This window comes from Macrobrachium rosenbergii, chromosome 48, assembly GCF_040412425.1.
Source record: "Macrobrachium rosenbergii isolate ZJJX-2024 chromosome 48, ASM4041242v1, whole genome shotgun sequence".
Classification (NCBI taxonomy): domain Eukaryota; kingdom Metazoa; phylum Arthropoda; class Malacostraca; order Decapoda; family Palaemonidae; genus Macrobrachium; species Macrobrachium rosenbergii.
The window spans coordinates 11,300,630-11,324,501 of record NC_089788.1 but is presented as its reverse complement, the minus strand read 5'-3'; the positions used below and the strand labels follow the sequence as shown (position 1 = coordinate 11,324,501).

General features: G+C 41.2%; 1 protein-coding gene across 19 annotated transcripts in view; it reads right to left on the bottom strand.

Moving 5' to 3' along the window:
• LOC136831258 (organic cation transporter protein-like) overlaps positions 1-23,872 on the bottom strand; it is a 214,002-nt gene that overhangs the window by 48,409 nt on the left and 141,721 nt on the right. For all 19 annotated transcript variants that reach the window (XR_010850816.1, XR_010850820.1, XR_010850815.1 and 16 more), the window contains exons 6-7: positions 21,761-21,932; positions 16,201-16,327 (exon numbers count right to left, since the gene is read on the bottom strand). Coding sequence is in view for 9 of the 19 variants with exons in the window: in XM_067091342.1 (XP_066947443.1) it covers positions 16,201-16,327; positions 21,761-21,932 (299 nt within the window). In the remaining 10 variants the exon portion in view is untranslated. The remainder of the gene's footprint in view (positions 1-16,200; positions 16,328-21,760; positions 21,933-23,872) is intronic.

Here is a 23,872-nt window from a genome sequence, read left to right as displayed (position 1 = left end):
AAATGCAATAATACATAATGGTATAAGAAAAAAATTAAGCCTACTTTGTGCACTGCATGCGATTGTGTATGTGTGTTTTCCTGCTGATTTTGTACTGATACTTTGAGTAAATACACAAATATCGATAATTTTAAATGGGGAGTTAGGAATTAGGCATGTGTATCTCACCTATTTCACAAAACTTTTGGATGAATTTTTGCTATATGACTACATATCATTTAACGAACCATAATTTTGTACTCTACTTCATGAATAGGCTAATCAGAGATCTAGTAAATACAGTAAAGTGTTACTCTTTTCTGAACCCCAAAAATATATAGAAATGCAAATTTTAGGTAAATGTCTATAAATTTCTAAATTTACCTAACAAACCTTAAGTAAAACAGAATGCTTATGCACCCCTGTATCTGAAAAAACACAAAATGTAAAAATGAGGTAAATATACAGCTAGTACTAATATGAAAAATAATGAACACAGAGTACAACATGCTTATTCTTTGCTGTACTGTATTACAGAAAACATAAAAGGAAAATGAAAGCAATTAGAGCAAATGAAAACATACTCACAAGAACTAGCAAGCTAACTTGTTATTAAGTAACACCACACATTGAAAAATTGACTTGCTTACAATAAATAAATGAGATGATGGAATGAAGCAAAAAAGCTGCACTCTCAGATATTCTGAAAGAAATTACTGGCTGATAGTTGCCAATTACAGTGCTGTTTAACATCAGATGACATTAAAATTCTGAAATACAGTACTAATAAATGTAGAATTCTTCCTCTTACATCACTCACACAAGCACTTCTGTGAAAAAGACCAGAAATACATTGTTATTAGAGGGAAACTGTATTTGCACCATGAACTAGAAAGCACTCCTCAAAAAAACACCTGAAGAATGATGGCTAAGCTGTAAACAGCACTGCAGGAACATTAAAATTGGTGATTGTTAGTTAATACATGCCTGAGGGTTCAGAGGGCATGCGTGCGTGTGTGTGTGTGTGTGTGGAGAGATAATTCTATTCTTTCTGACAAACAAGAGATCTGAGCTCATGTGAACTTTGTGGACTGTGATGACATGCATGATTAATGGTGTTCATGGAAAAGAAGACCCATTACTGTAGTGAAATTTTCTTTCTATTTTCTCTCTGTTACATACATAATTCAACATATTATAACCATTTACAACACTGGGTAATACTTGTGTTAATAATTGCATATGACAGAAAATATACAAAAATTTCTCTAAAATGACAAATTTTTTAAATTTGTATTTTTCATAGCTAACAAACCTGCAGTCTCAACTTATGGTAATTCTTCTAGCGCCAGCTGGAAACCGGTAAAAATAACAAACATGGAACTGGTGGCAATGAGTTAGGCTGATAGTCGTAGGTGGCAACCGTCAAGTTCCTTCCTGTATGCATTGAAGGAATGACGCTTCAGTTTCTTTCATCCCAGGGAGCTTTATTGAGGGGTCGCTAGAGGTGGGCCCTATAAGTTAAGACCACAGGTTTGTTAGCTACAAAAAATACAAATTGATTAAAAAATTTGTCATTTGTTCATATGCGGAACAAACCTGGGTCTTAACTTATGGATAGACTCACTTTTGAGGAAGAAAAGAAAGTCTGGAACCGACTGGAGGTTCAGCACACCTGGTAACTGTTCTTGGCTCATAGAAGCCTAAGGAAAGGAACAAAGCCTCTGATATAATAAATAAGTGATTATTTAACAGTCAGACTTCTGGGATTTTGTACAATGTGATGAGACAATGTAGGAAGAAGTTAAAGAACTATATCTGTAGATAACAAACCTTCATAACCACACAATAGCCTGCTATCAATCCTCTGCCCCCTTGTTAGAGAGAGGAGGGACTGCTTTTGCCAAAGTTTTATATTCATGTAGGAATAAGCAAAACTCAAAACAAAAAGACCGCAGTCCCACCTGTATCAGACCCGATCCAGCACATGATATAATGATTTCTTTGCCCATTGGGTAGAGAAGAAAAGAAAGGAAACTGAAAGAGACCAGCCATCCCATTCATTCTCACTTTCATACCATCAACTTAGGTAAGTTACAAACTGTCCCGCTAGGGGCACTGGATGAGTTAAACAACCTGCTGGACCCAAGGAAAAAGTATCCAAGGACCTGTGGGTAACGTCCTGCAGATAGAAGGAAGTGAATGTGGTCTGACGAAGCCATGTGGCAGCCTTCAAAATCCTTTGAACAGACAAGTTGTTTTTAAATGCTAAAGAAGGGCCTAGCCCCCTAACATCATGTGCTCTTGCATGCACTGTGTTAGGATTGGAGCATGAAGTTGTACCATAGGCTTGTCTGATAGTCTCACGTAGCCAAAAGGAGATCGTATTTTTGGACACTTCTTTCTTGTTCTGGCCAGTGCTAAGGAAAAGTCTTCGGCAGCCCGGTCGGAGATGGCGAGTCCTTTTCAGGTAGCAGTGTAGTGCTCTGACAGGGCAAAGGAGCAATTCGTCCAGATCGTTATCATCAAAGTCATTAAGAGATGGAATTGAGAAGGAATCAAATCTGTTGTCATGACAAGAGGGGTTTTGGGTCTCGGCCACGAATTCCAGGGCAAATTTGAAGGCTACGGACGTCCAACCCCGAGTATGCTTGACATCATAGGATAGGCCACGGAGTTCACCAACTTGCTTCGAAGAGGCCAGGGCCAGCAGGAAAAGTCTTGAGAGTCTGGTTCCTATCTGACACACGACATAGAGTTCAAATGGGGCACGGGTGAGGCTGCCCAGTACCAAAGCCATGTCCCAACTGGGTGTTCTAAGCTCTTTTGGAGGACAAGACTGCTCAAAGCTCTTGAGAAGCATTGAGATAAGAAGAAAGATCAACATCCTTCATACGTAAAACTGCACTCAAGGCAGCTCTGTATCCTCTGATGGAAGACAGAAGGTTGTTTCTCTCTGCGGAGAAAAACAAGGATGTCTGCTACCTGCTGAACAGAAGTTCCGATAAGAGAGAGACCCCGCTGATGACACCAACCACAGTAAACGGCCCACTTGCCTTGGTACATGGCTGAGGAAGATCTTCTGAGACATCTCCGATGCTGCTCTGCGAGAAAAGCCTGTCACTTAGAGGAGATACTGGATAGTCTCCAGCCACGAAGAGATAGGGACTCTATTGAGTGGTTGAATCTCTGGAAGTGGGTTGACACAGAAGGTTGTGCCATGGAGGAATCTCTCTCAGAGCTTCTAACAGCAGGGTTAGGAGATCAGGGAACCATTCCGCTTGGGGCCACATGGGAGCAACTAGGGTCATTCTGAGGTTCTGAGTGGCCATTACCCTGTTCAGAACTTGATGGATTAGGCAAAATGGAGGGAAGGCATAGACCCCTAGATTGTCCCAGAAATGTTGCAAGGCATCCTCTGCCACTGCAAATGGATCTGGATCCACGGAACAGACGACCTCTAGTTTTCTGTTGCACCTCACTGTGAACAGGTCTACTGAGGATCTTCCCCACAGATGAAAGAGCTTGTTTGCAATGTCATGTTGCAGAGACCACTCTGCCCCTATGACCTGACTTCAATGACTCAGACTGTCTGCCACTACATTCCTCCTGCCTGGGATATGTACCTGGAAGAGAGATCCACTGAATAATCTATCGCCCATTGATGAAGGAGCACCATCAGGGAGTGTAGTTGGTGTGACACCAGCTCCCCCTTGCTCGTTTACAAAAGCCACCACTGTGGTGTTGTCTGACATGAGCACCACAGTGCCCCATCACCCTCTCCTGAAATTGCTGAAGAGTTAGGAAGGCAGCCTTGAGCTCCAGAACATTGATGTGAAGCTGCCTCTCTTGTGGAGTCCACACTCCAGATGTTACAACACCTTCCAAAATGTGCTCCCCAACCCTCGCACAAGGCGTCTGAGAACAGGAGGATCTCTGGAGGAGGAGAATGAAGAGGCACCCCTATGGCCAAGTTCCTGTCGTCCAACCACCACGACAGGTCCTCTCTTACTTCCTGCTACAGCGGACTAGAAAATGAGGAAGATCCCGTGCAGGGGACCAAAACTCCTTCAGCCTCCACTGCAGAGACCGCAGATGTAGACGACTGTGAGGGACACTCTTCTCTAGGGAGGTTAACAGACCCAACATCACTTGCCACGGATGAGATGGCTGGGACTGCTCTGAGAGGAAGGACCGAGCTACAGATTTGAACTTTTCCATTCTCTGGTCTGACGGGAAAACCTTTGCCAAGACTGTGTATATGACTATGCCCAGGTAAAAAATCTGACTGGAGACGAGATGTGACTTCTCCAAATTGACAACGATGCCCAGTCACAACAAAACTGAAGAAGACAGTCCCTGTCTTGGATTAACTTTTCCCGAAACCCAGCCAAGACCAGCCAGTCATCAAGGTATCTGAGATGCCGAATTCCCTGGGAGTGGGCCCATGATGAAACTAGGATGAATACTCTCATGAAAACTTGAGAGGCTGTTGAGAGGCTGAAGCACAAGCCTTTGAACTGGAAAACTGACTCCCCCAGGCTGAAGCGGAGAAACTTCCTGGAGGAAGGATGAATCGGAATCTGGAAGCACACATCCTTCAGGTCTATTGAAAGCATAAAGTTGTTCTCCCTGACAGCTGCTAACAATGTTTGAGGAGTCTCCATCCTGAATCGGGTTTTCCTGATGTAGAGGTTCAGGGTTGACAGGTCTGTCACTAGCTGCCAATTGCTCGTTGCCTTGGGAACGAAAAAGACCTGACTATAAATACCATTTTCACTGCTCCTTTCTCCATCATCTTCGCCACTTTGCCTTGGAGAGCTTGGTGTTTCAATGAGCCGAGAGTATGTTGGGTGAAGAAGAGGCTGAACGGAAAGAGGAGGAAAGTTTAAAGGTAGTAGCTACCCTACCCGAAGGACATCTACTACCCTTTCTTCCGCCCCGAAGGCCCACCACATAGCCCAATGGCTCGCCAGGCACCCCCCAACTGGTGACAACTTGTGAGGAGGGGGTCCTACTCTATCGCTTAAAACCTCTTGCCTCACCTCTTGAGCCTCTTGCTGGCTTAGAGGGACGGGACTGAAAAGGACACTGCTGGGAACTCTTGCTGGTAGCTGCAGCAGGAGCCTGCCTGGACCTGCTGGAGGGAGCTGAGGATCTGGGCTTCGAGGTACCAGGATGAGGAGGATTAGATAACTTACAAACGGCTTGATGAACCAGCCGATTGTTATCATCAACTTGCTGCCTATCTATAGCTAAGTCCAACTGATCTTTAGGGAAAAAAGATGAAGTGTTGAGGATGTCACTCTTTCTCCAGGCTAACACAGAATCTGAACTAATGAATCTAGAGACCTTGGCAAGTGCGGCGTCCCTTCTCTTGAGCAAAATATTCACCTAAATATTCGGGGTAAAATAAGCCAAATACGAAATGGCTTTACTGCCCAACTGCAAAAGCCTAAGGTATGAATCATTATCTTTGGAAACATCAAAAGCAAAGGACAAAATCTTGGCCACCGCTGTTGACCACAAGCCTAACCAAGAAACTGCTTGGAAGGCAGAAGAGGCAGCCTTCTCCAAAGAGGCAGCTTCCTGAGAGGTGAAGGAAGGACCTTCTGCCCAAATCTGGTCTAATATAAGGAGACTCTGGGAGCCAATCGAGCCACATCTACACCTAGCTGTCAAGGTAGAAGTGCAACATTAGGAGTAGTGTAGAACCGTTTATGCTGAGGGAGAGGAGTACGAAGAAGCTTGAACGTTCTGCTAGAACGCAAGGAACTGTCCTGTCCAGAGATGAGAGAATTTGCATGATTAAGGATATATTCCACATGATTTGAACAGGGCAGTCCAATAGAAGTCTTCAATTCTTTCCTTGGTCCAAGGAGAGCTATTCCCATGGGAAAATCTAAGGAACCTGTCATGTCTTCTTGCACAAGATTGTTATGTTCGCAGATTATCCCATCCACCTCTCCATAAGTAACAAAAAACTCCTGGTTTCTTGGATCTTCCACCTCCTGTCCTCGGGAGTACATTCTTGGCTAAAACTGGAATGTAGGTCCTTTCCGGACCCAAAACCTTCCTCAGAGAATTAGCATCTGTGGATGTTGAGGGGAAACTATCTTGAGCCTCATTCCTCTTGGTAGAACAAGAGACTGATACACCATGCAGAAACTCAAGTGGACGGATGAGAATTGACGCACGGACGTGCATCGACACATGGACGTTAGGGAGTAACTGAACAAATATTAGCCACTACCCTGGAAAGATGAACATCATCTGCTCTGGAGGGATGTGAACAACGAGAACTGACATGCGGATGTCTGGGGCTGACAGAGTGCTCCTTACCAGAAGGTTGCAAAGGAACCGGAGTAGGAGCACAGCTGTGCTCTGCAACATGGACTTATGCTTCTGTACGGGCACGGCCGTGCTCAGGAACACGGGCGTGATCTTCCACACGTGTGTGCCCAACCACCCGAAGGCAGGAGCAGGAATGCCTACTACAGGCAGTCCCCAGTTATTGGCAGCCTTGGTTACTGGTGATCCGGTTTTACGGTGCTTGTCTAGCGACGACGATAACCAGATTTTCGTCGCTGATAAGCGGTTATCGGCGCTGATCGCCTCTTATTGGCGGCGCTGATCACCGGTTATCGGCGCCGCTAACCGGGGATCAGTGCTATTATCGCTGATTTTCGGTTGTCGTCACACTGTCGGGAACGCAACCCTGCCGATAACCGGGGACTGCCTGTACAGGTCTTGTTAGGAGAATGTGAGGAACATCTAGGCCAGACGACAGGGCTCCTGGATTGCCGAATCCCAGAACGTGAGTTCCAGACTTCCTTAGGAGAATGTGGACGTGAGGGATGATGCAGTGAAGGAGGACACAGGAGACGCGGTCATGTACCAAAAGAGCCCTCTTCACGGACAGGAACAACAGCACGAGTATTTTTAACAGGAGTAAAATCATCCTTCCTATGAATGTTGGCAGAGGGAGGAACAACCACAGACTTCTTCAATTTGCGTAAATCCTTGATGTCAGAAACATGGACGTCAGGAGAGGAAGAGGCACAGCCATGGTCCGAAGAAGGCGAAGATATGACAGGTCTGAGACGTTTCCTACTAGGGGAAGAGACAAAGTCTCTAACTTGCCACCGCCTGACAGAAGCAGGGGAAGACGAAGAAGAATACAAAGGAAATGGCAACCTACGACGTTTCAATTGCCCAATATGGCCATAACTCTTGCGAATTCGATCAACCACTGCCCGAACCAAAGAGCCAGGAGGAGGGGCGGAGGCCAGGACACGAGGAGGCAGGACAACACGCTGGGACGAGAGAGGAGTGGTCAGTTGGGAAGTCAAAACAGCTGATGAAGTGGGCACGGGAAGGGGGAGAACTGCTGGGATGGGGACTGACAAGGCAGCTGACCCAGGCCCACATGAATTCAAGTAGGCAGTCTCCGGTTTATGGCAGGGGTTCCATTCCGACACTGCAGCGTAAGCCGAAAATTGTTGAAAATTGTAAGAAAACCTTACTTTTAACCCTTTGGGTGTTTTGAAAACAACATAACCCACATTTTTATTGAGTTTTTCACAAAAAACCTCTAAATTTTTACCATTCTGCCGTTTTGGAGCCATATTTCTTCCATCAGATCAGCATCGTCGCTGTCTTAACCCTGGAACGTGTTGTAACCCGGGAAATAATTTTTGATGAATATATGAGGCGTCCGGAAGTAAAGGGGTGAAATCACCAAATCAACAATTTTGAGTTAGTCCTAGCAAATTATAGAGAGATCCATTTTCTATGATTTCCACATTCAGTACTGGCCAAGCAATATCGACCCTTAAAACCATTGAACAGAGCGGTGGCAGTCAACAGGTTTTCACGTGTATTTCTTGGTTTCATGTTCTCCCTCTGGGAAGTAAAGGGCGAACATGGCCATGAGGCGCGAGCCAATGAGCAGCTCCCTTTCATCCAGCTGTGTTTACAGTTTCGCACTCAACCAACCACAGCCCGCGTAGCGCACCAGCACGGTAGTATTAAATGACCGACACCTGCGTGGAACAACAAAGTGATTTCTCTTCTATTTTTACCATTATTTTGGTGGTTTTACATCATGAAAATGTCATCTAGTGATAGTGAAGTGGAGCACGAAGTCCCTAAGATTACATGGAAGAGATAAAGTGATACAAAGTGGAAACAGGCAGATGCCAAGCTGAAAAGGAACTGTGGACAGGCGTATGTAAGTCATAGAAGGCAAAGTTGGGCCACTCTGCCAATGTCAAGATAAGTGCTATACTCGTGTTGGTGAGGAAACTGTGAAGGAAATCTTTAAGAGTTACTGGGGTTTAAAGGACCATTATGTACAGAGTGCATACATTATTGGTCGTATTACTGAGGTGGAAGTGAAACGAAGTCGTGTGAAGGACAGACCCAGTCGGCAGACACGTAATTTTTTGTATACAGTGAAGGTAGGGCTTGTTGATTTTGAAGTGTGCCGTAAAGCTTTCTTAAGCATTCATGACATTACAGACAAACGAGTACGTAATGCCATGAAGAAAGTTACACCAACTGGTGTGCTGGTACCAGACATGCGTTGTAAGCATACTCCTCCTAATAAAATAAGCGAAAACAGGAGGCAGAGTGTCCAAGACCACATAAACAGTTTGCAGACAGTCAGTAGTCATTACTCGAGAGCTAAAAGCCCACATCGCCAGTATCTTTCCCCGGGTGTTAATCTTTGCTCTTTGTACAAGTTACCTGGAATTAATGAAATAGGAAAACCGTGAAAATGGTGCTGTCTCCAAGGATTACTATGAACAGGTATTTAATAATGAATTTAACATAGGTTTTGAACCCCCAAAGTCACATACATGTAATCTGTGTGACAAACTTACCTGAAAAAAAAAAAACAGTTGGATAAAGACAATGATGCTGCTAGAATCAAGGACATTGATCGTGAATTAATGGTGCACAAGGCAAATGCTAATGCAGGTCACATGATAAAGAAAAATCAAGAAAAATAAGAATAGTGAGTTGATGGTTATTACAATGGACCTGCAACAGGCACTGCCCACACCCAAGTTAAGTAGTGGTCTGCAGTTTTATAAACGCAAATTATGGACATATAATTTCGGTATCCAAGATGTTAAAGCCAACAAAAGGTACATGTTCTGCTGGAATGAGACAGCAGCTAAGCGTGGCTCATGTGAGGTGGCGAGTTGCCTATTTTATTTCATTAATAATTTTGTGCCGGACACTGTCACTAAGTTAGCAATTATTAGTGACAACTGCAGTGGACGGAACAAAAACCTTGATGTGATTTTGTTGTACATGCGGCTTATTCACTGTGGGTGTTTTACATCAGTGGAGCATTTTTTTATGACACCAGGTCATTCATACCTGCCTTGTGATAGGGACTTTGGCAATATAGAGCTGATGTGTACAGTGATGATCACTGAATGCAATTATGGCTGATGCAAAGAAAACCAACCTGTTCACTATTGTCCAGATGACACAAGAAAACTTTTTTGACTTTGGTGCACAACAAGCGCATGTAACTAAACCCAGGGTGCAAGGGTCTGGCTTCAAAGATGCCAAGATGTTTGTTGTCAACTCTGACAACAAGGCAGGCTTCAAAATCAAGAATGGTTATGGGACTTGTGAGCCCACCTTTGTGAGGCTGCAAAAGTGAAAGCAGAGTATGGTGCTCGAAAGTTTTTCCTACCTGGTATACCTCTTCAGCAACTGTATAAGAAGCCAATCAAGCTGACTGAAGAGAATTTTAAAGATGTGATCGATATAAGTCACTATGTTCACCCATCATTTAAGGATTTCTACAATGACATTTATCGGGGGCAAGAGTCCTTGTTGGAAGATGATGTCGCCACCACCAGGGAGCAAGAGGACAACCCGGATGATGACATCATCGATTATGAGTAAACCGCCCCCCCCCCCCCCAATGTTTCCACTGGCACCTACTCTGCACAAATAAGGATGTAAGTGTTTGTAGTAATTATTTGACAATAATCTATAAACCATTTACACTGGGAACCGAGGGAAAAATACTGTAAATGTGTGGTATGTTAAAATTGCCAATCTATAAAAACTCATAAAAAATTTGCTTTCTGGTTTACAGTGAAATGGCTCATAGTGTATTTATGGTGAACAAAGAAGTTTTTAAAAATGTAAAAAAAAATTTGGGTTTTTCTTTTTTCATACCTATTTTTCATACTGGGGTATGCAAATTTTGATTTGTTATGATTTTTTTTTCCAACACAACATTATTGTCTTTTCGTTTTTTCGTATATGGCTAGGTAAGATGAGTAAAATACATATAAACATGGATACAGTAAGTCAAGAGAAATGTCCGGTATCGATAGTTCAACTTTGAACGCATTTTACTCAAAATCAGGTTTTGGCAATGTCACCCCTTTACCTCCAGACGCCTCATATTTCAAGAGAGTTGTAAGCCAAGCCCATCGTAAACTGGGGACTGCCTGTAGTGGGACAACAGGCCATCCAGGGTTGGTAACCCTGATAGGCCTAGAGAAGTCCAGAGATCAGCCATCTTCTCTACATTGGAATCTGAAAGGGTAGAACAAGATGGAGGTACATCTGCTTGTAAAAGGGAAGATGTAACCCCCCCAAAAGAGTAGAGGCAGCATTAGTAGGGAAGCCTCCTGACCCCTTTCCCAAAACTTTCATAGGCAAAGCTATAGAAGAGTGGGAATAAGTAAAATCTTCCAAAGAAGACATAGAAACTGGAGGATATGGCAAAGAGGAGGCAGAACAAGAAGCAGCATGTGATGCACCCATCGAAGGAGGGAACCCCTTCCAAGATGGAGCCTCCAGCTTCCTCTTATGCTGCCTCTTCTTGGCAAAAACCCTCCGCTGCTCAGGAGGCCGAGAACAACACTCAGGCATAGATTAGTGACATTACAAACATTAGCTCTACATCAGCTACACGTAGAATGGGGATCAGTCTCAGCCAATGCCAAAAATGGGAGCAAGGGTAGCCATTAATGCCAGGACACTTCCTCTGATGCTTGGAAGGGCTGGCAGAAACTGGAGGCTGGGATGATTCTTGAGGATGCATGATCAACACAAAAGCACACAGCACACGAGAACACAGAATCATCTGAAAGCGCAAGCAAACACAAGCACAAACAAAGTAAGCCAAAAGCCTTGGCTTCAGAGAGACGAGCGAAAGCATGTCTTCCTACGAGAGCAGTAAAGGAGAAACTGAGGCGTCATTCCTTCGATGCATGTGCAAAGGAACTTGATGGTTGCCACCTAGGAGTATCAGCCTACCTCATTGCCACCAATTCCTTGTTTGTTATTTTTACCATTTTCCAGCTGGCTCTAAGAGAATTACTGTATCCAGAAGTTAAGACCCAGATTTGTTCCACATATGAACAAGGGTCTTTTTTTTTTATTATCAACTGTATAATGATTGTCGATTTTTATCATTAATGGTGGTTTGATCAAACAAATGGTTTTTCTTACGAAGTCTGTCACTAAATATTAATAATACTCTTAGCAAATACCAAAGACTTTGAACAACGTTGTGATTTGCCAGCTATGGTGCCTTACAGAGACCCAATGCACCCTAGAGCAGAGAAGAAACTGATCTGCCCTCTGGATATTACCACTGGATCATGTGACCTGACATCCTTCCTTCTTTCTACAACAATTTACTGAAATAACAGGAGGCAACCCTCCTAAAGGCTAACAATGATAAGTACTGTATCTCTACTTTGGATATAAAATTTAAATTTATCTAAGCTATCACTGAGTAGTTACTGGTAAGAAAATAGTTGATTCGACAATGCCTCATAAGCGGAAGGAATTAAAAGTTATATGGTTCACATTTGCATGAGAAAGTAAATGACTAATAGAACAGCTCGCATGAAACATTTCAATGTTATCAAAGATTGGGTTTATGAACTACCTAAACATATTAAAGACTGCAAATTGCAAGGGAGTTCAGAGTTAGTGGCAAATAAAGAGGCTTCTTGGAAACCATCATGTATCAAAGATACAGAAACACACCCCATAGATGCATAAGAGGTTTTCATGTCATCAAATTTAATCAACTGAGGAAATTTGATTTGAATGATTTGGAGTTATCTGGAATTGTGCTTGACAAGGGAACTAATTGTGAAACAGAGGGACTAAGACTGGGGAACACCCTGAATCAGTACTGCATCCTCTCTGGTAAAAGCATTGGCAAAAGTGAATGGTTGCAACAGCCAGGCCATGCCAGTAGGTATCCATTCAGAGGATAAAACATTACTACCAACCATGTGAGGTCCTGGTGCACTGTGTCAATAGCCATTACCTTGAGTCTCAGCCCATAAGTCAATCAGTTTAGGACTGACAAGTCAGGGATGATCCTCCTCTTGGAATCCTTTTGGGGAAACATAAGAAGATATTACTGGAAAGTCAGACTGACATTCACCAAGAGCATGAATGTAGGTCTTATGCCCTAATACTGAAAGGATTTACATTCAATGGCAGCACCTTAATTTGTACCCTCATTCCTTTAAAAGGACCCAAACCCTGTAGAACCCTAAAAGAGTTCAGAGGTCTGGTTAAACAAATCATTTATAACTAACTAACCAAACCCTGTCCATCTCCTACCAAGAAATTATATTTTCAAAGAAGACGCCATTGGGGCAGACCCTATTTCCCTAAAGTCCAGGCCTCTAGGACACAAAAATGATGGCTTGCCTCTTCTAAGATGCAGGATAATAAGTCAGAAAAAAATAAGCAGAAAAAAATTCCAAAGCTTAACAGTAAATGTAAGAAGAGGTTGCTGAACAGGAAGGGAGACCTCAAATCAACTCAGTGAACATTAGTTCAAATAATACACACAGAAAAGAGTATTTTGTTGGCTGACTAAGTTTGACAATAAATGTATAACAAATAAATTCAAGAACAACGATGCTGTTTCAACTGAGTGGCATAACAGTAATTAACCTAACACATTACAGCTAATAAAGACAGGAAGTTGCTAAACATGCTGGTTTTACAATGGGAGCTTAACTAGGGTTTGTCCTTACAGGTTCTAAATTTGTAAATGCTCAATGAATCCACCAAAGAACCACTGTTCCTGCAATGCCCCTACAACGCTGGCTAATTTAGTTAATGAAAACTATTTATTACTGATTTTAAAACAGCACAGTAGAGTAGATAACTTAAGTCCTTAATTTAAAACTACACAGTACAGCAAATAACTCAAGTCCTTAATCATTCATCAATATGCAAAAGAAAAGAAAAGAATCGGTATATTTACATACATGAATTTTTTAGCTATATTTCTTTTATGGATGCTGTACTTTTACTAAAATATAATGTGGAAAGCATTTGAAAGATCAATGTCAAGACTTGCTAAATAACTAATTCTTTACAATCAACTTTCTTTCAGCATAAATATTACAATGTATAGTACTGTCTTGATAAAGAGAAAGGCAGCATTAGTGGAATTGATTTTATTTATGGTCTTTTCAATTCTTATTATTATTTTCTTCTCATCAGGGCTGAGGGCTGATATTTGCTAATAATTGGCCGATGTTCATAGTCTGGGTAAGGAAATGGTTTTTTGAAATAAGGTTAATTTTTATTTCATATGAGCAGAAGTTAAAATTGGCGTGTGGCTGCTATAGAGTTTCTGGGGCTCGCAAATTGAATCTGAGAATCATCTTTGTCGTCTTTCTAAGGGAGTACTGGAATTCCAACCGCATCATCAGTTCATTCTCAAGGAAGGGTGGGCTTGTTCTGATTGGAATGGGGTAGTGAGCCGGTATTTATATTGTCCCAGGTGTTCTGTGTTGAGAGAGCTGATTTTTCATTGGATGGCTCAGGGGATTAAGTCCCTGAGCGAAGCTGTCTCTCAGAGGTGGATGCTCCCACTGGTCTTCGTGTGTGGATGCTAGAGACGGGGCTTAGTATTGGGAAGGTCACTGCCAGTAGATGGGGGCATCACCTGATTGGTCTGTTCGTTCGGCTCAGGGGTGCCAGTGGGCGGGGCCCTATGTGCCACCGTTAAGAGGAGGGAAGTCTTTTGAGTGGTGTTAAGATTAGGTCTCTCCTTTTCAGTGTGTAGGGTCCCCAGGAGATGAAGGTGGCGATGGTCTGCTGCCTTTTCGATAATTCTGATTTTAGGGCATTTGTACTAGTACACCACAATGGTCCTCTTCAGAGGATCCTGCACCACGGGGGCTGGGTTGTTTTTCATGATCACGTCACTGGTATTTTTGCTTTTGTAATAAATTACCGTTCAAGCTTTTTTCCTGGGTCCGTAGAGAAGATATTTCCTTCTATGATATTATGAAAGGCGTGCTCATCCTCTTTGTATTTCCTGTGAAACACTCCCTTGTAAAAGAAAGTGACATCTTCAAGGGCAGTGGGGAGAGGCTCCTGTTGATACCATTTACCAATGGTTCTATGTATGCATCTTGTGATGTTCCGGTTGGAATATCCACTGTTAATTAAAACCTGGACAACACACTCTAATTCAGTGTGAGTGTCCTTCCAAGAAGAGCAGTGTGAGAGAGCTCTTCTGATAAAGGTGCTGATCGCAGTGCATTTGTATCTCTCTGGGCACTCACTCTCACTGTTCAGGCACATGCTCAGGTTTGTGGGTTTCGTTTATACTTGCATTATGAAGCGCTCCTATTGCTGCCTGACGAGGACATCAAGGAAGGGGAGGTAATGATCACAGCAATGTTCTATGGTGAAGTTGAGGCTACTGTGGTCGTGGAAGGCTTGCCGCAGGTGTTCTATTTCTGCCTATGTGCTGGCGCTTGTGAAGGTGTCGTCAATATACCGGACATACATCGACAGTTTCTCAATGGCGGTGAATACCCGACATTCCATAGCACCCACGTAGGAATCTGCGAAAAGTACTCTGAGGGAAGAACCTATAGCTACACCACCTTTCTGTATGTACATATGGCCTCTGCGGGTGGAGAAAGGGGCCTTTTTTGTACAGATCTTGAGGAGTGTCTGGAGGGCATGCTCGGGAATGTTTAATGGGGGCGTGGAGTCATCTCTATACACACGGCCAAGAATTATCTGGATTGTTTCATCCACAGGGACATTCATGAAGAGGGACTCCACATCCATCGAGACAATAACTCCTAGGGGTGTCGTTTTCAGGGCTTCTATAAACTCAGCAGAGGACTTCAAGCCGTGGTCATCTGTTATGTAAGGAGTCAAAACAGCATTCAGCTTCTTCGCAAGCTGGTACGTAGGGGCTGGAATCTGGCTAATAATGGGGTGTAATGGGTTTCCCGGTTCATGTGGTTTAACATTCCCATATATGTAGCCAAGGTCGTAGTCCCCTATGATCGGCAGCAGGTGAGGGGTGTTGGAAGCTGCATTGACAGTCTCGATGATCCTATTGGCCTCATGCTTGATGTCATCTACTGGGTTCTTAGTGATCCTCTGAAATCTGCTGCTATCCGCCAGTATCTCATCCAACTTGTGGTGGTATTCTTCAGTGCAGATGAGCATGAAGGCAGCGGTTTTATCAGCCCGATGGACAGTGACAGCCTCTTCAGCTTGCAGTTCTTTGACTGCTTCCCTTAGGCACCTGTCGATAACATCACCCTTGTGATCACCGTGTTCTGTAAGGGCCTTGGCCAAGAGGAGTGGCTGGAGGGTGTTGGTTGTAAGTATGGTGCCTTGATCTTCGTGCTTGTGTATGGTGTCCACCAAGTACTCGATTTCAAGGCGTTTCTCCATGGGCCTTGGTCAGGTAGAGAAATGACAATTAAGTCCCATATGTAGAATTTTATCTTGTTAGGTAGAAGGTACATAATCAGTCAGATTAATGTAATCTTCTCTCTTCTGTGGGAGCCGTAGCTTTCCTCCATTGAGGGCGACCAGTTTCTTTGTTATCGTCCTCATTCTCTTTACGGCATCCTTCTTTTCCAGGCAGTGAAGGCATTCCATGATGGGGCTGGGGTGTGCCCACTCCCTGGGGGGAACATTGGTCTCTATTGGCCTTTCCATAATTAGCATCGGTCAGTTATTAACAAATATCAGCCCTGATGAGAAGAAAATAAGAAGAAGAACTGAAAAGACCACACATAAAATCAATTCCACTGATGCTGCCATTCTCTTTAACAAAACATGTTTGAAAGAGGGTCTCCTACCTTCATATACTAATGTACAGCACTTTAATTTAAACTGCTTACAAATTATGAGAGCAAAATTTACCCTAAAATCTTGGATGACATTTTGGGAAAGTGTCTTGCCATTACAAGCTGCAGCCTTTTCAATTATTTTTATGGTGTCGTCCACTCGACCACGGCTGATTAACCACCTAGCAGATTCTGGTACCATCCTTGGTAAAAGATAAGAATAAAACTTTAGAATAGTTATATCTTGAAAAAGATAGTGATGCCTAAAATAAAACTCACTTCAGTGTTTCATAACACACAAACACTTTTAATTCAGCTTTTACTAATGATTGTAGGAGACCTAAACTTTATATTGCTCTTTCAATGAAACAGACTATTCACTGGTACTAAGAGTATGAAAAAACCACAAAGTAAGAGGTCTCCTAAAATTCATCCAAGGCCTATAACAGATGCGAAGATTATTTAAAGAAATTATCCATTGGTGTGGAGACCAGGTTTAAAGGTTTAAAGAAATTTACTACTGTACATGCTATACAGTATATAAAATACCTGTAGCTACAAAAATCTAGATATGCCTACACTTGACTAAAACTGTTGCTCACCATATAGAAATTCAAACAAGAGGATTTCTGGTATCTAATTCTTCAGCTATGGAGTAGATACACAAATTGTGTCATGAATTAACTCTGTTGATTATTATTATTATTATTATTATTATTATTATATTATTATTATTATTATTATTATTATTAGCAAATATCTACAGTATACAAACCTACAAGACATAAACTTGCAATGCAAACATGAACACAACAGAATGTGTTCACGTGAAAGAAAACAGAGATCACATCAGTATCAAACAAAAACAAGAAGAGCACACACCATCTTTTTACAACAAAATGCAATTTCATACTAAGCCATTAATTATAAAATTGTCTTACTCCATGTGAATGGATCCAGTCACACAAACTTGAAATTGCAAGGAAACAAGTCCCACTGCGTATGTCTGAAAGGGAAGGCATCATTCCTGTGCCAATGTCCATCTCAAAGAGTGAGTGGGAAGGAAGAGGGCTTGCAGAAAGAAGTGTTTACTGTATTGCAAAGACAGAATTTATTTTCATAAACCCATAAGTCACAAAATAGCCTCCATTGCAAATTAGAAAAACCGTTGAAGAGGAGAGTGAACGGAGGCACATTATTGCTTCAAAGCAACAGGCAGTGGCGCAATATGGACCAATCAATATCATGGGAGCTTTCATAAGCAATGAATCTGTGAAGGAAGATGATACCTAAGCTGTACAATCACCAAGCACGAGGTACAAGGGTGAGTATTCAAGAATAACACAACTCTGTGTGCTCAAAAATCATGAGAGATGAGATTGTGAAGATAATGAGGAAGACTGACCTGGATCCCTCCCAGTCAGTGAAATATACTCCATCTCGACAATCAATCCAAGAGAGTAAACACCAAGAGATTTATGATTATATTCATTTAAGCACAATGAACAATGCCAAGTGCCTACTTTACAGATAAAAGACAGCTCCAGGTTGTATTTGAAAGTCAAGGAAGACTAGAGTGTTCAAACTTTATGTACCTTGACCTCAAATTAGGAGATTTCTGCTTTTAAATCATGCAAAGCAGCCTGCTAAGGCCAGTAGGAGATTGAAGTCTTTCAAACAGGATGATTCTGTAAAGAAATAGATAAAGAGGAAGGCAAAAAGAGGGGGCTTGAATACATGCTGATGGTTATCACTAAGCTATTGTCAGCTGAAGAGGAGATCACAACATGAATAGTAAGAGTCTCAGAATGAGCCATGTTTACTAGAAGACTGAGTCTTTGCTATGAATTCTGGAGCATAACAAGACTTACAGAAGATCAACAGCTGGAATATGAGACTGCACCCACATGACATGGAGCCCAATCACTAACAAGAACAACATCTTGGGAATTGTACTCAGCAAAGTGGTGGTAATCAGGGACGCATATGGTAGTCTAGGGGTTGTGCAGCATCTAGGTCAAGTCCCAACTTTTGTGGTTTAATGGTACAGGTGTCCACAAAAATGACATCAAAATGGTGGAAACAGGTCCAAAATGTTATTATTTGTTGCAAACAACAAACTGCATCATTTCCTTTGCCAAGGAGCAGTGGTATATCTACAAAAAGCCATTCTCTTTGATAGCATGCTGAATAACCTCCATTTGTGAAGTTGTAGTGGCTCTGGATGAAAATGAAGAAATGGTGTTGCTTCAGTGGTCCCCTCATAGCGGAAGAATTCTGCAGTTGTCCATGATGGGGATCTCCACAAACCACTCTAGCTGCTGTCAAAAGGGTAGGTCTCACGGGTGGTCACTCAAACACAATGGAGGGTGGCTTATGTTGAGAAACAGAGGGCGATAACCATCACAGAGAACCTTCAAGACCCAAGGTTCCATTCTGATGGATTCACAAGATCTCCAAAACATCTGACAGCTGACTGCAACAGGAGGATTGGGGATAAGAAGGAATGACCCCACACACAAGACTGAAAGGGCAAACTTGGAGTTATGCAGTCAAGAGGCAGAGCAGTGCTTTTGCATAGAATTTATACTTTTCTGGGAGAAATACACAAGCTAAAAGTGGTGTGGCATGGAAGATCCTAACTCTAAACCAGAGGGAGTCTTTTGATGATTAGATGACTCAGGCCAGAGAGAAGGCTGGGCAGATGAGAATGATGAACCTGAAGCACATAAGTTAGTTACTGTATAGTGACCTGGCAGCAGAGGAGGCAGAAGTCTTCCCCACCTTACGAACCAAGTACTTGGGGAAGAGATCAAGAACCATGGGATCAAACACATGCAAGAGCAAAGTTCTACCAAAGAGAGCAAGCCATAGAGGTCTTGAAAGGGTGCATCCCTCTTCCTCTTTGTCACACTTACCAGTATTCATTGAGCATAACGAACTAAAACATGCCCCAAAGGGAGAACGAGATAAGCCCTGGTTGAATCCTCCACAGAAGGGGAACCACATGCAAAAAGTGAGCTGGCACCACTAAGAACTGACTTCTGCTAATCCAACAGTGCCAACCTCTCCTTGTATAATCTCTCACACATCCATTCCCACAACTGTCCAACAGGTTAAACAAGGCATAAGTAGGGAGGGACATCCTTTGCCAAGGCCTCCACTGAAAAAAGGCAGCCTAACCTATGAAGAGCAGCCCAAGATTTGATCAAATTTCCTATGGTGCTGGTTCAGCAGAGGAAAATTAGGAGGAGCTCTCATGGATGGTCATAACCCCTGCTAGAACCATGGCCCTTCATCCAGCTAGTAAAATATCCTCACTGACAGATGGGGAGCTCAAAAATCTTGGAACCCAACACCTCATTATCATCCTGATGCACAGGAAGTGGAGCATCATGCAGAGGTCATGAAGGGTAGTCAACATTGACAATATCAGACCGAGTTAAGAATCTCCATGAAGGAAATGCTGTTCTGGAGTGCAAGTAAATCCTCTGGTTGCCTCATCTCAGTCCTTCACTAGTAACACCATCCTTGGATAAATAAAATCTTGCTCTCTTAGGAGACTAAAGCATACCAGGTGAATGAAAGCAGGTACCGAGTCCAGCAAGGACAAGGGTTAGGGAATGAGGCCAAGCCATCAACAGAGTATGAGTTGAAGAGAAGGAAAAAGGACATGAAGTGTCATTTGAAGATGCATCTGAAGAGGAAATATATTGTTGGTGAACTCACATTTGTAAGCAGCTAGGAGAGAGCTGGTGGTGGGTTGCAAGGGCCTCAGAAGTCAATGAGAGAAAGCAGAGGGCTGGCTGGACTCAAAAGAAATGTTTACTGTGCTGTTGGGAGCAAGCAAGAGAACAGTAATGCAATAGCTATACTTTGGCAATTGCATCTGGCTGGAATTCAAACCAACAATCAAGAGACAAAAGTGCCTAAAGACAAGGTATTAGGATACTCTTAGGCAAAGTAAGCCTTACAGGAACAATGAGGGGCCCTGCCATTTGGAAGTACAGTAGATTATCTTAAAAAAAAAAAAAATAAAAAGTAGATAATCATGTAATTAAAAAGCCAAAAACGAAAGGAAATAACCATAAACGAACACTGAAACTGATTGCTGTACTGCATTTGATGGCACATAAAACATACTCCCATTTCAGCAGGGCATACAGTGTATTCACAAAAAAGTTTTTATTGTACAGGTCTACAATACCTTATCCAAAATTCTAAAAACTGAAATTTATTGGTGGAGGGCAGAGCATGTCATAAGGTTCATTTAGTGTGCCAACAGCTGAACCAAGTCACCCTGAGCACCTGGGTGTAACATGGCATAACTTGTTGGGCAAGCTAACAAAATTTTGTGCATGGCTTGCTGGCCCCAGTTCGGCTGTTACATCCCACCGTATACAATTGGAAAAGTCAGTGTACAGTTGTAGCTAAAATAAAAATAATTTTAATAACACCGTTGGTTTACTTATTGTATCCAATTATATTGCATGTATTATTATCATTACAGTATTATTGCACAGTACTGGAAACTATGGACATTACACTCTTGCTCCATTTGCATTCTGATAATGTTTACATTCTCAAAATCAGTCGTTGACTGAGTTTTACCAAAACCATCATTGTTATGTGGTGCCAAGGATAGCTGACTGCTTACTACTGACATCCTCACTGCCATTTGTTGCTAAATGAAACAAATTTCTAATACTTTTTTTTTTTTGTAAATTAAAGCTGGGTCAAAAAAATCGCAGCTAATCTTTATATTTATAAATGCAGCACATTCTCAGTGAAGTAAAAGTATAATTTCACCAGTTTCAGATGTTGCATTTGCTATTCCAAAATTCTCTGCTGCCTGCATGTTAGTCGTTTCCTCAGCCACAGCTGTAACCTGTAGCTTAAATTGAGTGGTGCACATTTTTTATGACATTCTCCACTGTATGAATGATGAATCAAAATTCATCTTATACTTACTTATGGAAACAACCACTGAGAATTAGTAAGTTTTTAACAAGATGATAACTGTACACGACTTAATAAATGAACAAAAGTTAGATTAAAAAACACCAGCAACCAGCTGTTTCTTGATTTGGACATGTCAGTGCCTCTTCATGTTACTTAGACAGTCTTCTGTCCAATCTCCTACTTCATCTATACGTACTACTTTTGTTATCATCTGGTGTGGTACACCACCAACAGTGTATATCCATTATTCTATCATATATATGTTGTGAAAAAAATCTAAATTATTGGCTTTTGAAGATTTTTTATTGGAAAGTCCACTGTCTAGAATTCAGTCCTGTATTTAACTATTTTTACTTATCATAACACAGTCAGTGTTCTTATTTCCATCAGGTTTTAGCCCTATTAAATAATATTTTAACTAAAAATATATATACCAAATACCCACTGAATTTTTTTTATTAGTTTGGCTTCATATATTAGTTTTTCTCTGAATCTTTTACATTCACTTTTTTTTTTAAATAAGAAAAAATAACAAAAAAAAAAACATGCTTAGATCTTCACAAAATCCAGATCTCTGAAGAGGTCACAATTTATTCACCTTTAACTACTGTAATAACTCTATTTCAACAATTATGCAGCAATACTATATACAGAGAAATGGACATTTGACTCACCATATAAAGAGGACGGAGAGCAGTAGTGGAGCATTGATAACAAAGGTGAAGAAGAACCAGTCACCTATTCCACAGGCAATCCAGGGTAAACTGCAGGTGCTAAGAGTTAGGAACAACAAGATGGGTACATTGGCCATGAAAGTTCTGTATTTTTTCCCGACATATTCAAGCACTGCAAAATAAGGTAGAAGCTAGCTAACTGTAGCAGAATTTATTTATGAAGAATAGCTATATTTCTAATTCATTAAACAAATTTTTTGAAAAACACATCAAATACAAATACAATAACCTATCTATCCTAAGGTTAACACACATGATGTAAGGAATTACATCAAAATTTTCAAAACAGGAGGCATATGCAATATGTGAAACAAGGTCCATGAGCACAATAACAAGATTTGTAGAATGAAAAAAATTACATGTACAGTATATGGTTTATCTGTGATACATCACAGAACATAAAAAACAAATTTCCAGCAAACATACCAGTCAACTTGAACAAACTGTGTACCAAACTAAAGCAGGATTCAGATAAAGTAGTACGTACAAGCATTACAAAATTAATGTGCATATCTGATGCACAGAGAAATGGTATACTCACTGATCACAAATAAAACACTATAAGACTCACTGTTTCAAAGGATGCAAGTAAAAAAAAAAAAAACCACACTAGTGCACAAAATAAAAGCACACTTCTGCTCACAAGAAAATAAGAATACCAAATACTGTATAACATCAAATGACTTGCTACAGTACACACAAAATATATGCCCAGAGTTAACTGTATTTACGGGGAAATTTGAAACAAATTTATACTGAAGAAAGCCAAAATTAAGTGCAAGTTAAAAATCCTACTACTATACCTTACATAACAAGGGATAATATAGATTCTGTGTGCAAAGTAAGACTCATTGTATATACAGTACGTCGTGTTACTATGGAAAATAAGTTTGACTATACCATGGACTAGACATTACAAGTTGGAATAAATTCCCTTTACCTATATGGAAGGAGACAATACAAGAAATCAGCCAAATAAATCCAATAATATCCATACACATAAAAATTTTGCTTGTAGATAAGCTCATTTTGTTCTTTTTTGCTATGAGGTAAAATCATATTTACTATCATATGACATGAAAATAAAACAGCAATTCAAAAAACTCCCACAAACAATTTGGTACAGTCCTTTCACTATGCTCTCGCCTAACAAGTCCATGGGTGAGAATTTCATTATTCTATAACTTTATACTGTACCCATAAATTATTTTTAAAAATATTCTGTCAGAAGCTGAAAGCCTAAATTAGCTTATAAGATTCAAATACTGTACATAAAAATGGATAAAATCATTGCTATTGTATATATATACCATATCTCACAAACAGGAAATGCACAATGAAAAGTATTAAAAATTTACATTAGAATCTCATCAATGAATATTCAACATAAATAATGAAACTGTACCATAACATATAAGACTTTGGGTACAAACAGTGAATCTTTGACAGACCACATCGATCTCTTATGTGCAAGAATTTGAATTCATAAATATCTTCGCTAGATAAACATTATCAGCATAAACCTATGGTCCCAACAATGATGATAAAAGTCATCAGCCTAGCATTTCCCCAAGGAGAATCCTTCATGACACCTTAGATTAGCTGATCAAGCTCTAAGCTCCATTTTCTAAATAGCCCCCCAAATTAAGTGGTCCAAGTTCATTCTCTGTTGGAGACCATTTAGATATGAGAAACAAATCACCATGGGGCCACAAAATAAATAAACCTCTCTTATCCAGACTTTCATAAAGACCATCTAATTTAGTATTCCTGCATGCATTTTACAAAAGGGTGGGATTAAGGGTACCCTTCACAAACTGACTTGGTCACTAAGCCAAAACTGCTCTTTTGCAGGACTCCCTTTTTTGGCACAACGTCACTCCTTTGGGTAAGCAACTGTATCACAAAATGAAATACTGGACTACACAAAAGATTAAAAGCTAAAACACTTCAACAATCTAAATAAATGACTAGTTAAAAAAAAGAACTTCAAATGGAATACCATATCAGTCCTGTTTTTCTGCAGACTTTTACATGCATCAGCTTTCTTTT